Source organism: Copadichromis virginalis, linkage group LG15, assembly GCF_057382275.1.
Source record: "Copadichromis virginalis isolate Kocher_CV1m ecotype Utaka linkage group LG15, C_Virginalis_male_GT1.1, whole genome shotgun sequence".
Classification (NCBI taxonomy): Eukaryota; Metazoa; Chordata; class Actinopteri; order Cichliformes; family Cichlidae; genus Copadichromis; species Copadichromis virginalis.
Genome location: NC_140632.1, coordinates 8,123,613 through 8,137,309, shown reverse-complemented (window position 1 = coordinate 8,137,309; position 13,697 = coordinate 8,123,613). Strand labels below are relative to the sequence as shown.

The window sequence follows — 13,697 nt, the reverse complement described above, 5'->3', positions numbered from 1 at the left end:
GTTTTCCGATGGACTGGACTGCTTACGGTGAACAACCAGTTCCTGGCCGGTAACTTACACACTTTTCTACTTACATTGTCAGTTTGTGTTTATTACATTAAACACACAGTTTGTGTTTATTACATTAAACACAAACTGACAAACTTCATTACATTATTGTTGATCTATATTCAGTACCTGTTTGTATACATGCTAGATGTATAACCCTCTCAAGGCAGGCATTGCAGATTTGAAACAACCTGATTACCCCACATACATATTTTATGAGGTTTTTTTTTACTCAGAAGTACCACTGCAGGTATTCTTTTGTGCATTAGCAACAAAAACTTAATTTGAGCCTGAGAGGGATAACCTTTTTGTTGAACTAGTATAAACTAGTAGAAAAGTAGAAAACTAGTAAGCTTAAAATACTCTGCAGAATTAAGCAGATTTAACAGCTTACAATAAGCTTTGAATTCTGCTTTGTAGAATAGACTAGACATTTAATTTTTAATTTTAAGCAAGTTCCATTATGTACTGTTTAAAAATTAATTTACAACATACTGTTATTGCCACTGCTTAAATAAACAGGTGTTGTGGTTTATGCATTTGCCTTTATTTTCCATTCAGTGCCGCTGGACCATTTGTCTCCTCCATGGATGACGACGTCACCCCAATGCAGATAGACTAAAAGGTTCAGCATACCAAAAGGTAAAACATTTTTTTAGATCAAGCAAAACTTCAGTTGTTTTTCTTGCAATGCCCTTTTTAAAATTCAGACTCAAAACAAATTCACCCGTAAACATACTTAAAGAACTTCATTATGACAGTTGTGGAATGTCGGATCCATGTTTTTGCATAAATATAACGGACAGTAACACCTTTTGCTTAGTTTCAACTTTGTAAACTAATGGATATGAAGTTAAGTCATAAAGATGTGACTTGGATTTGGATTTGGAAGCTGTTAATGAGAATTCTTGACCAGAGTAGAAACTTTCAGGAGTGTCTAAATCAAAAATGTAATAACAAAGAAAAATCCTTTATCAACATTCACAACATGTGGAATATTTTTGTTGAGTCTATAATCACTAGACAACTTAGTGAATGTGATGCTGTATGAGGGTTTACCCCAAGATATTTTTCCTAACCTCATGAACAAAAGGACCAGATTAGACTTTGCTGAAAAACATTTCAAGAAAGACTGCCCAGTTTTGAAATAACACTGTTTAGACAGATGAAACCAACATTTGTAAAAGCTTGTAAAAGAAAGATTAGATTGCAAAATTATAAATCCAGCTAGGTAAAGTACGTATTTGTACAATGACACAATCTCCACCAAAAAGTAATTGGTAATACATATCAGTCTAAATAAATTATTTTAGAATTATTTCAAGAAATCCTATAGCTACTTTTGGCCACTCCCTGATTCAACAGAGGGTACTCCATTTTTTATTTCACAGATTTTTATGCTGGATAGCCTTCCTGATGCAACCCCAAAGGAATTTCTGTCACGGGTTGCCGGGGCAAGCCGTGTGAATTTATCAAAGGACCCAAGATACGGATATGCAGTGAAATGAGAGGGCTTTATTGACACAAAACTCGAGTGATAACAAACAAAAGGAGAGTGTGGCGAGAAACCGAACTTAGACAAACTACACTGAGAAAACTAAAACCTAAACACCAAACCTGAACACGAGAGAAAGCAACTTGTAGGGAGAATTCACAGGATGACGGCAGGAGATTCACAGACACGAAAACACCAAATAACACAGACGAACCAGCAACAAGGACGAGGTAACACACACTATAAATACACGCGCCAGGAATCAGGGGATGGGAAACAGGAGGGGAACACACCTGAAAGATATAACAGCTGACGAGGCAGGGGAAACGTAAATAGAACACACTGACATAAGACAGAGACCTTCTCAATAAAACAGGAACTTACACATGCAAGGACACGGACTAAGAAACATGGACTTAACACAGGAATACATGGGCAGAACCGAATAAACACTAAACAGAGGAAGAACAGAACCAAAATCACAATAACAGAAAACACAAAACGCTGGGTCAAAAGGACCCAGGATCATGACAATTTGTGTCTCATATTATCTAGCCATCTTTAGTTGCTGCTTGTTTGTGGGTCTCTCTACCTTCAGTTTTGTATTCAGTAACTGAAAAGCTACTCTGTTAGGTTGAGATCAGGTTCGCTTGACCATTAAAGAATTTCTCATTTCTTTGCCTTTAGAAAATCTTTGGCAGCTGTTGCATTTGCTTTGGATCACTATCCAATGGCACCATTAAGCACTGCTCCATCAGTTTTGCTGCATTTGGCTTAATAAATCAATATAAATTAGTGGCTGGGTTCCACTGAGAACCATGCATACCATAACACTGCCTCAACCATGTTTCATAGGCAAACATCCTTTGGATGCTTCTTAGTAATTCCGGTACAGATCATTATTGGTTTCATCTGCCTGAACACATGTTTTTTTTTCCTTTTCTTTTTTTCAGAACTGCGCAGGCCCATATAAATGTTTTCTGGCAAAGTCTAATCTGGTCTACCTGTTCTTTATTGTAACAAGAGATTCCTTCCTTGTTATAAACTGTCTCTATTTTACTTCGTGAAGGTGTCGCATGATTGTAGATTTTGACAGTTATACATGTAACTCCTAAAGAGTGTTCTTCACTTAGTTCAATGTTGTGACATTGTTTTTCTTAACCACAGAAAATTCTGTGATCACCCACTTGTATTCTGTGGTCTTCCAGGCCTTTGGGTGTTACTGACTGGGTCAGTGCACATCTTTTTTTAAGAATGAACCAGACTGATTTGGAAACTCCTTTGGGTTGTGTATAAATGGCTTTAATTTCTACAAAAGTTAATGCAATATTTTTGCTGTGAATTAAAGCTATGGATGAATGGATGTATGGAATAAGGGATACTCCTGATTGTATTTGGTGGCTTTTCAATTATTTATGTATCTGACTATATATAAACAATGTATGATATTTCTTTTTTCTGTTTTGTATTTCTCACAGTGAAAGAAGAGGATGACAATCATAACATTTCTGCTTGGGCAATTACAGTTGATCCTGCAACAATTTGGTTTTTGTTTTTTTTTTTAGATAATTTTGTAAATTTCATTTCTCAAACCCTAAGCTGCTGTAATCAAGTGTTACTATAAAAGCAAGTAGAAGTCAATTTTTTTTAATGCAGCAGCTAATTTCTTCCTGTTGGCTTTAAAGCGGGTTGACGGACCTTTTTTCACAAGAATATATCTTGAAAAGTACTTGATATATGAAACTAAAATTACATAGTACATATTACATATACATATTACATACATATAAAATTACATAGTACATATTACATATTTTGTACAAATTTTAAAGACATTACACAGTGTAAAGACATTACACAGATTTGGGACCAATCAGGAAAAATAATCTCTAACCCAGCTCAAATTAATTATGTTTTTTATGCTATTTTATAAACCCCTTTATAAATCTGAATCACAGTAGTAAAACTCAAATAAAATACTTTTCTTTTGGGAACTTAAGCTTACCAAGGGTAGGCCAATGGTAATAAAAAATTAGATGCTCCAATATATATGTCCAAACTGAACCATAATATGTCTATTGCAAATTGGAGAATGTTCTAGAAATTTAAATAGATTATTATTTTTATTCTAATTTGAGTACAGTTTTTGAGATGTTCATTTTCAAGCATTGCCATATATAGCATCTGATATGCATTTTTTCCCCTTTTTTTGTGACAAGTATTCTATATGGTTTATTTTTTGGTATTGTAAAATTCAACTACATATCATTCAGAAATTAAATTGCTGTGAACAAACATTGGACTTTTTTTTCATATTTTAACTAGCCAAAACTTGATGGTAAAAAACAACAAGAGAAAATACAGACTTTTATCTTTAATGGAGTTTGAAATATTTATGTTCAAATACTGAACATTGATGTGTTCTTAAAGAAGACCTGAAAGTGGGTCAGTGGAAAGTTTTTCCAAAAAAATAAAACTGATATGATATTATTGATGCGAACCTAAAATTTCACAGTACTGATTATGTTCAAACACGACAAAATCTTTATGCAAATTAGAAAAGGTCAAGCAGGAAATTTTCTTAACATTGGCTGATTTGAGATTGAATGACCACCTTAAAAAATATGTATTGGTCTATAGGCAAGATGACTTCTGTCAATGATAAAGGGATTTTGTAAATCCTTGTACTTTAAACAAAAATATCTAAAATATTGAAACATTTTAAAAGCGGTACAATAACAAAACCATACTTCTTTAAATCAATTTTTTTAAGCATTGCACAATTACAAACGTGCACTTCCACTTAACACAGAAAGTTTGTGACACACTTGTTTGAACTGTAATTTAAGGCAAAACTCAAAAACATAATTCTGTAATTCTAGTGTAACACCACAAGCATGTTAAGTTGTAACAGAAAAATTACTAAAATGTTCCATAGCAAAGTAGTAAAGCTCAATGATCAGACAGCAGTCCTTCAAAAGTATTCTTCAACCCAGGAGAGTATCCAGAGGAGCACAGTTAGCAGTTGTTCCAGTGTTTACTGACTTGTGTAAGACCAAAGAATAGTCCTGATGCCCTCTACTCATTGGCATCTGTGTTTTGTGTGTTCACCATTCTCAATATGGTCTCCCTAGTGGACTTGGGTTAGTGTAATGAACCTGTGTTTCACAATGTTCTCCTTTGCATCAACTGAAAACTGAGGAACATATAAGATTGTGGGCCAAAATGTCATTTAGCTGGCTGAGCTGAATGTCTCAGATTCTAGGGAAGTCACAATACCACTACAAATATCAGATTATATGAAAAGTATCAAAATTATGCATTTTTACCACAGAGAGAAATATCATTCAGCACATTTCTTTCTTATCTCCAAAAATAAACAGACATCCAACCTGCTGGTGAAATATGAAATATGTTTGTGTAATCCAGTTTTTTGTTTTTTTGAACAGGTGTAATTTATTTCAGGTGTCCATAATATCTAAGGCGTCAAAATGTCAAGAATTAGATTGACATAAATTCAGTGAGAAGAATGAAGTCTTTTGGGATCCTACGTAATCAGTCAGAGCAAATACTTCATAATACTGACAAGTATGAAATGTTGATTAAGAAAGTGAGAAAAGAGAAGAAGATAACAAGGCATCCTAAATAAATGACAGTAAAACTGACTATAAGCTGACAATTACTAGCAGGATTTCTATTGTAATGAACATTTTTTTGTGTTACACTGTCATTATTGGTCAATCAGTGTCACTGTGTGTAACCTGTGGAAGATGCAGTGCCAGGAAAAAGTAAGCAGCTTCCTCTTATGAGTGTGTGAGAGGTTTCCCTTTCCAAAATATTGCTACTGCCCCTGTCAAATGCATGCCAGTAGAAACCTAAAGAGGCCGAAATTGTAGTGTACAGTTGTCCCTCGCTATAACGTGGTTCACCTTTCGCGGCCTCGCTGTTTTGCGGATTTTAATTTTGTGCAATATTGCATTTTTTTTTTTTTTTACTGTGCATTGTGTTCTGCGTCCTAATTGGCTGTTGACCATTTCAATCAATGTCAAGTTACATAAATCTTCGATCGCTAGCAGTGTGACTCTGAAGTGCTGTACTGTATGTTTGTAAGTTTTCTCCGCAACAAACAGACAATGTCGACTAAATGTTGTCACCTGCGGGTGCCTTCGATTTCATTCTATAATACTGCACTGATTTTTCAACAAGGTTTGAACTTTGAGATGGCTTAAACAAGAGAGAAAAGTGCGAAAATGTTCATGCCTGTCTGAGAAAACTGTATAAAGTCTGTTATAAATTGAAAAATTAAGATAACAACACTTTCATCAGTGCACTTTAACTCTTTAATAAAATAGAAATATCCTGCTAACAGTTGCATAGAATAGAGCTCTATGAATCTCAGAATCCACTCTTACAGATTTCACTTGGTTGAGGTAAGAAGGTAGGGCTCACAAAGTGAAACATTAATGCAGGCAAGCTGCACCGCTTACCTGAAATTCATTATATTATTTGCTTTAAAAGGTGGTTTGCACAAACATATTGCTAAGAACAGTTAAAACAGTTAAGAATCCAATGACAAAAAAAACCTTTGTGTACAAACCCCTTTGTTTACAGCAGCTTAGAAACATACACATTTTAACATAGTTAGCACATTTAAAATCCCAACAGACACAGAGACAAGCACATTGTAGTCCATAATAAGACAAAGTAAGGACAAGCACAAACACAAGTCAGTAGCTGCAGTAGTAATCCGCTGTGAGGCACATCTGTAGGAGCTGTTGATGCTGATGTCACTCTTTAATGATGTAACAGGTGGCGGTGTCCCCGACTTCGCCGAGGGGGGTGAGGAACCTGCAACAGAAGAGGTGTCAGGTTAGGAACTCTCCTTCAAGCACATCATCATAGGGGATGGATAACATTTTTTAACTTCTCAAAGATCTCAGCGCATCTATGGAAAACAAACCTTAGGTGACTCAGGACTGCCGAAAGGTGAGAGCTCAAGGGAGTTCTCTTTGTCAGAGGAAGTGTTGTGGCGGAGATGGGTGAACTTTTTCTTCAGTGCTTCAGCAATCAGAGCTGCCGGGTCATTAAGCAATGCCGTACCTCCTTTACTGCGCCTCCTAACTGGTTTGCCCCCTGGAGATCTGCAAAACAGAATGAATATGCTTTGTTAGGTGGGGGGGGGAAAGATCTACTTCAAATTACAGGAAAACAAGCAGGAAACGCCAGGATGCTGAACTACTGGTGCAATGAAGAAAGCATTCTGCAGCTTCAGATATAAAGAGTTACATTTTTAATGATTAGTTTTCTTTAAATCTGCATATTTACCTCTTCACTGAGCGCAGTTTAACATGATTTAAGTCCTTTAGAACATCCAGCATGGAGGGCATCCCTTTATTTTCAGACCCCTTGGTCCTCTGGTGACCCTTATCGAGATCTTTCTCATCCTTCCTTTCCTTTGACCCAGTGAAAATGCTAGGGCAGGGAGGAGGAGGGGGTGGTGGTGGAGGAGGAGGAGGAGCCACATGGCGAGGTGTGGAGGTGAGCGCTGGAAGTGGATGGGAAAGGGAAATCCCAGGTGAGGCAGGCTCATTTGGGGATTCAACCAGACCTAAAACACGATGAAAAATAAAACAAGAAAAAAGAAAGAAACACTCGGTTGGTGTTCTGAGAAGATGAAAGCATCTTGAAAAAATGGGACAAAGACAAACACATTGTGTACCTGAGGCTGGAGCAGCAGTAACTATCAAAGCAATCTGAGCTCGCAGTTTCAGCAGCTCACTCTCCAGCGCTGTGATCTTCTTCAGAGCTTCTGAATCAGGCGTCTGTCTTACAGGTGGCCCTCCTCTCTGAGCTCGTATGAATGCTGGTTCTGGACATCTCATCACATCTTGATTTACAGTACTTCGCCTTACTGGAGGTAGGTGGTTCCTACGGAGACCCCACATCATTCGTATATTAATTTAATGTCTTACAGTTGTCTGGACAGAATGATCAATGCTGTCCTTTCATCTCACAAACATAAAAAGGTAAGATTCTGTGTAAATGCAGTGACATTAATCACATCCAACAAGACTGCCTAATGAGTGAATTTGTATGTTTACTTTTATGGAATTCAGGGTTGCAGGGAGGGTGATTTTATCTGTGCTGTGTCATTTTTGTTTTTACCTCGTTTTAGCACAGCTGTCACCCTCATCCTCAAACACCCACATGACATCAGCAAAGGAAGGGATGGCTGGTGTGTCCACAATGGGCTCGATATATTCATGGTGCCTATGGCCGAGCAAAGCGACCTGAGGAGACAAGGATAAGGAGGGATTACACGCTGTAAACGAGTACACAAGAGAAATAAGAGTCAAGAGATTCTAAAAACAGTTATGATAACATTAACTTCTTTTCATAGTGAAGCCTTGATTATATTCTATTGCAGACAAGGACAATTAGAGACAGTATGGGTGGTCATTCCTCTTATATTTCCTTAAAGCCCACCAAGTCCACCAGCAAAGCAAGAGAAAAGCTCCAGGGCTGGAAAATGAAGTCAATGCACAAGTGCCAAAAGCTGCAGCTCCTCTTTAAGATAGAAAAGAAGTCTGTAGTGTGGGGACACAGACTGCTATTATTGTTATTATCAACAACAACATGGACAACTGTAGAATGAATGAATTAAATAGTTTTTAATTAAAAAGCTGTCAACATGCCAAATGTTACATTGATCAACTGTAGGGTGACCAACTGTCCTCTTTTCCCCGGACATGTCCACTTTTCACGTTCTGTCCGGGGGGATTTTCGAGATTGATAAAAATGTCCAGGCTTTCCTATATTCCGACAGAGGACCCATGTGTGCTGCTGCTTTGTGAGTTGTTCTACGCTTACACACGGGACAGACAGCGCACAGCAACGCGCGTAATAATGTTTAAAAGATCCCAAAGCACAAATGGATCTTTTCAAATGAATTGCAAAAGAAATTTCCCTCGTATCGACCAAGTACTGGTAATTTTTCTTATGCAGATGAGGCATTATTTCTGTACCATTATTTAATTCAAGTTTTTTTTGCACTTGTTGACTTGTAAAAGCCTATATGACATAGTTTACAATTCATTAACCGCACAGAGAAGGCATCGTTTAAATATGTTAAATATGTTTCTTTAAGCAAGTTCTTCATGACTGAGCCAAGTGTCCTCTTTTTTGGAAATCAAAATGTGGTCACCCTTATCAACTGCAGCTCTTGATTGTTTTATGCATGTACAAGAGAAATGTATTGTTTTCATTGCAAATAGCCATTTGTGTTGTATATTATATGCAACCGTGCATGCAAGTGTATGGACTCATTTAGCCAGCAGTGCTGACTGGGTAAAGTCAAACATGTTTTGTAAAACACAGATTGTACAATACCTGAAACTGGACACGTGGTGTCGGTGTCAGTGGGAGATTTGATCCAATCATCCGCACAATGCTGCGATACTGACCGCACAGCGGACTATTCCACACTGGAACCAGCTAAAATGCACGATGACACAGACAAGACAGAAACATAATGTCGCAACATCAGATTTAACAGTTCACTGATTCAAGCAACCCACGGATGCCTCAGGAGTTTGAGTATTGCAAAACAAAAGAATGACACAAGTGCGTCTGTGCACATACCACGTCTGGAGGAACACCAAAGTACTCCAGGACGATGCGCAGCACATAAAGAACATCCTCTGCTAGGGACATTGGAAGGATGTTTTCTTGCACCAGCTGATGACTGCAAAGCTCTGCTTTCTGCTGAGTGTCTTGGTGGGAGGCCAACACAGAAAGGATGGGTCTAAGTCACATGCTTGAAACCTGAAACAAAACAACAAGAACAAAAACCCCAAAAATAACACATACGTAAAGTAAGATAATGCCTCACAGTAAAAATCACATATGAAACCAACAAACAAATAATGGTTCAAATATTGATACTAGGAAAATAATAACAATAATGATGATAATGACTATAGTAATCTGATAATCTGTGACCACCGATTCCTTCATCTGCCACTTCTCTGCAGAGGAAACACCACGACTCTCAAACCTATAGATTTACAGAGTTTAAAATATAACGAATGCATAGGTTTGTATTGATAACAAAGTAGCTTCAGACAGTTAGAGTTAAACATTGGAATTGTCAAGGTCAGAAAAACGTTAAACCCATACGAGAATGACCAGGACACAACCTACAACAGCAAAATGAAAGTAAGTGCAGCAAACGGTCGGTTGCTGCCATCACTGATGCTCAGAGACAAATGTCGGTCTCTACTACTGGATGTTGATTCGGCAGCAATCTCTCAGTGTACCAGCACACTGGAGAGAGCATGGCTGACTTTAGGTGTAAGTTACACAGTGTCCTGCCGTTCTGAGCAGTGGGGGCAGAGAGGCACCGCAGTGGAAAAGCTGCCTGGATCATCAAAATTAACGTGCATGACACCTCCGGGATTTTACACGATAAAAAGAAAAAAAAACATATAGTCGCACTTACCGTCAAAACGTGAATTAGCAGCTACATTTCTCCCAAGCCATGTTCCCAGACGATACTGTAAACTAAATGATATTCACCGAGAATCTGCAGCTTCCCTTTTTTCGCTCACGCGTTCAGATTAAAAGGAGTCTGTAAAGTCAAATAACGCTGCAGCAGCGAGGCGTCTTCTGGTTGGCTGTGGATACAGAAGTAGTAAGAGCAGCCAATAGGGGTGGGCGACTTTGCGGCGTAAGCGGAGGCTAGTCGACCAATCGGGTGATTGCACCAAATTTGTATTTGTGCACGAGCTGCTTCTGCCCTGGGTAAGAAACATTTAGCTACAAAACTACCGTTTAATTATAACTGTGATATATTTTAATAGAATAGCAGTTAAAGTGATTCCCCAATATCTGGTTATGAAGATGGAGCGAAAAAAGAGGAAATGTATTTTTTGTTAAGTTTATTTAGCCTTTTCTCCTAAAGTAGTTAGCTAGCTTCTTTGGCTAGCCACATTCTCAACGGCAGCGTAGCTGCTTGACTTGTTAACATTAATCCGGCCTGTATGTTTGACAATGTTGGTAGTTTTGAAACATTCATTAGGAATTGTAGTATGACCTCACACCGGACAGTTTTGGGATAGGAAAAGCTATTCAACAGCCGCACGTCTTTTACCTAACACTCTTAAGTAGATATTTTGTCCACCACATGCCAAACGTTGAGAATGACTAACTCCTTTGTAAATGTTTTTCACAGTCCGATAAAGTTGTTAAAGATGATGGATGCACTGTCGGTGGTGAGTCAGCTCCGGGACTTGGCTTCTGAGCCCCAGAACCGCGACGTGATAGTCCAGGATCAGGGCTGTCTCCCTGGGTTGGTTCTCTTCCTGGACCACCAGAACCCAGATGTCCTTTTTGCAACTCTACAGGTATGTTATTGGACGGGATTCAGATTATTTCTGAATTTCAATTAGTTACATAGTTTTAATAACATTAGGTTGCTTTCTGTTTTTAAGAGAGAGACCAGTGAAGGTGAAAGCTTTCATCATTGGGTCAAGGCTGGGCTGGAGCCTATCCAGCTGTCATAAGACTAAAGGCAGGGTACACCGTGGACATATCTATTGTGTGGCAGGACTAAACATAGTGACAAATGTTCATGCTCACATTCACAGCCAATTTAGAATTGCCTATTAATTAGATGTAGGATTTGTAAGACAGAATATTTGGAGATTTAGAAGTCTGATATTTCAATATAGCAAGCACTTTTCTTTCTTTCAAACACACACAATGTTATGGGCAGCTGTTTGTTAACTTCTTTACGCTCTACTTCAGCTCTGCTCAGATCCGACTGGCTCCTGTTTGTGATATTCCAAAGATTATATTCCCTGTTAACATATTGCTAAAAGGCAACTTTCCTTTTAGCAGAGTGCCATCTAATGGACAAACTGCTGTTTTACATTTTCATTTTTAAATGGCAGTGCATCAGCAAATAGCTAATGCAAACTCTACACAGAACGTGACAGATGGATTTGAACCTAGGACCTTCTAGCTGTGAGATGTGGCGCTAATCACTACACCACTGTGCATCATTTAAAAGACATATTTTCCATGTTTTCCAGTCTTATTACCAATTAAAGAAGGTTTTTAAAGCTCATAATGTGATTTTTACAGTGGTTGATCTTCCTAATTCAGCCCTCTCAGGGATTTGTCTCCTCATGGTCCTAAAGAAGGAATCTTTGATGTGTTATGTGAAGGTTTAAACCCCCACACTGTGAGCCTTTCTGAAAGCGAAACATAAATGTGATTACTTAGAGGTGACCCATCCATGCCTATTAAGTATACTTGCTTAATTCCTTGGGGGAGAAAAGTCTCCTGTAATCTATATTATGTGCAGGTTATATGAAGCATGTGAAATGGGTGATATGATACTTAATCTAAAGTTGATGTGCACTGATAATACCACTGTTGTGTCGCTGAACTGTAAGCATGGCTGTATATAAATCCCTTCTGTGCTATTTTGTCCTCAGACCCTACGTTACTTGGCTGAGTTATCTACCAACATCCCCACCATGAAGAATGAACTGGGTATGATGGTGAGCTTGGAGAATCTTTTGGCAAGGTGACACACCCATGGTTACTTTTACCTGTGAATGAACACATTATTTCATTTGCATTTTAATGTGGCTATGTAAAATTTACAGTGATACTTGGCTGCTTTTTCAATGCATAAATTCTGTGCCTTTTTTTTTGCATAATAACATAGTTATAAGTTTGTAATGAAGGTGAGTGTTCACACCTCCAAAGCACATGATTAAATATAACCTTTCTCCATACAGAGATGGTCTCTCTGTTGATATCACCTCTTTGGCCAAGGAAGTTTACGATATTCTCAATGCACCTGCTAATCCTCCGCCTGAGAGAAGAAAGAAACCCCAGTTCTTTCTCAATTCTTCCAACAAGAAGGCCAAGTCCATCACTCTGCACATACAGGGCTTGGACAGCTCTGTAAGTCGACTGCTTTTTACATACAGTTCATTTATGTAGCTATTATAATCACCAGTAAGTTTAATTATGTAATCTCTCTGTCATTAAGCATCGAGGTTTGTGCGAGGAAGCTCTTCTGAAGGTCAAAGGAGTGATAAGCTTCACTTTCCAAATGGCATCCAAGAGATGTACTGTTCGCATCCGTTCAGACCTGCCCACTGAGGTAACAAGCAAAGACAAACATTTACAACCCAACATTTTACCAACAAAGTTGGGATGCTGTGTAAAATGAAAATAAAGTCCAGTAAAACCACATTTTATTCACAATAGAACATATCAAATGTTTAAAATTAGAAATTGTACCATTTTTAAGAAAAGGTAATTTTTCATTAACCTCACACTCTTCCCTGATGTCCCATTTGCAGAGTCTGGCAACAGCCATCGCTGGCACTAAAGTGTTGTCGGCCCAACAAGTGATAAAGAATGAGGCAGGAGAAGAGGTGCTTGGATACTTGAATATACTTTCAGTAAAGAATATTAGGATATGGAAGTGTAAGTTAAAGTTTAACTATGAATTTGTTTGTTTTTTAAATAACATTGTCTTCAGGTTTATATTCCTTTGAAATCATCTGGAGTGGATGTGCCTCAAAACTCAGCCCTGCCGGATTACCTCCCAGAAGAAGAGGAGAGCCCTGTGAGGGAGGTCGATCGAGCAATTTCCCGCACCACAGCCAAGGAAGATTCCAGCGGTAGCTGGCTCAACGCTGCTGCCAGTTTCCTCACAAAAACATTTTACTGGTGAATCAGTCACAGGGAGGTGCTTTTAAGACTCATTCCGGTGTATTTAACTTGGATGGACATTACTTGTTGTGAGAAACCACAGCTGAGTCCTGGCTTCTACTGTAAAGTCAGCATTTCAGTTCTTGTGAGATGATCAGATTTTGGGCTAGATCTCTTTTATTGTTTGAGTTGACTGGAAACTAAAATGCTTGAATCATCTGTCCTCATTCGGTGTAAATATTTCTTTCAAATCTGTTTTTAAAATTTCATTTCCTCCTAAAATGTACAGAAACTGTTTACAATCCTGACTGCTTCTTTCTGTCCTGTTTTTAATTGTTGCTGGTTTATGCTACAGAATACAAATGTTGTGTTGTCACTGTACTCTGTTCTGTTTTCTTTCTTGGCTAAAGAGTTT

At 38.1% G+C, this 13,697-nt stretch overlaps 2 protein-coding genes and 1 long non-coding RNA gene across 6 annotated transcripts; 2 read left to right on the top strand and 1 right to left on the bottom strand.

Annotated features, from left to right (window-relative positions):
* The first annotated feature begins 5 nt into the window (after positions 1–5).
* On the top strand, positions 6–3,838 carry LOC146691720 (uncharacterized). Its single transcript, XR_014915086.1, has 3 exons — positions 6–49; positions 610–690; positions 3,022–3,838. It is a non-coding gene; the product is annotated as an uncharacterized LOC146691720 (long non-coding RNA).
* A 2,031-nt stretch (positions 3,839–5,869) lies between these two features.
* On the bottom strand, positions 5,870–10,187 carry mtfr2 (mitochondrial fission regulator 2). Its single transcript, XM_085431663.1, has 8 exons — positions 10,044–10,187; positions 9,185–9,367; positions 8,933–9,037; positions 7,709–7,833; positions 7,263–7,471; positions 6,869–7,151; positions 6,504–6,684; positions 5,870–6,391 (listed from the first exon to the last, which is right to left on the bottom strand). The coding sequence occupies exons 2-8, from the start codon at positions 9,254–9,256 to the stop codon at positions 6,338–6,340; spliced, it is 1,029 nt and encodes a 342-aa protein (XP_085287789.1). The 5' UTR covers positions 9,257–9,367; positions 10,044–10,187; the 3' UTR covers positions 5,870–6,337.
* On the top strand, positions 9,694–13,663 carry armc1l (armadillo repeat containing 1, like). Of its 4 annotated transcripts, none has more exons than XM_085431667.1 (7): positions 9,694–9,760; positions 10,776–10,947; positions 12,046–12,137; positions 12,355–12,523; positions 12,612–12,725; positions 12,928–13,002; positions 13,110–13,663. In XM_085431667.1, the coding sequence occupies exons 2-7, from the start codon at positions 10,795–10,797 to the stop codon at positions 13,302–13,304; spliced, it is 798 nt and encodes a 265-aa protein (XP_085287793.1). In that variant the 5' UTR covers positions 9,694–9,760; positions 10,776–10,794; the 3' UTR covers positions 13,305–13,663. The 4 variants fall into 4 exon arrangements, with proteins under 4 accessions (XP_085287793.1, XP_085287791.1, XP_085287792.1 ...); XM_085431665.1 differs by lacking the exon at positions 9,694–9,760 and adding an exon at positions 10,278–10,345; XM_085431666.1 differs by lacking the exon at positions 9,694–9,760 and adding an exon at positions 10,355–10,466.
* The last annotated feature ends 34 nt before the right edge of the window (positions 13,664–13,697 follow it).

Bases quoted from the DNA above. Each gene is read 5' to 3' on its own strand.
- armc1l (XM_085431664.1), top strand. The intron at 12,138-12,354 runs GTGACACACCCA...TTCTCCATACAG, and splicing joins TTGGAGAATCTTTTGGCAAG to AGATGGTCTCTCTGTTGATA. The intron at 12,524-12,611 runs GTAAGTCGACTG...TCTGTCATTAAG, and splicing joins TACAGGGCTTGGACAGCTCT to CATCGAGGTTTGTGCGAGGA.
- mtfr2 (XM_085431663.1), bottom strand. From the start codon at position 9,256: ATGTCCCTAGCAGAGGATGTTCTTTATGTGCTGCGCATCGTCCTGGAG. The intron at 7,834-8,932 runs GTATTGTACAAT...TTGTCTCCTCAG, and splicing joins CACCACGTGTCCAGTTTCAG to GTCGCTTTGCTCGGCCATAG. The intron at 6,685-6,868 runs GTAAATATGCAG...TCTGTTTTGCAG, and splicing joins AAACTGCGCTCAGTGAAGAG to ATCTCCAGGGGGCAAACCAG.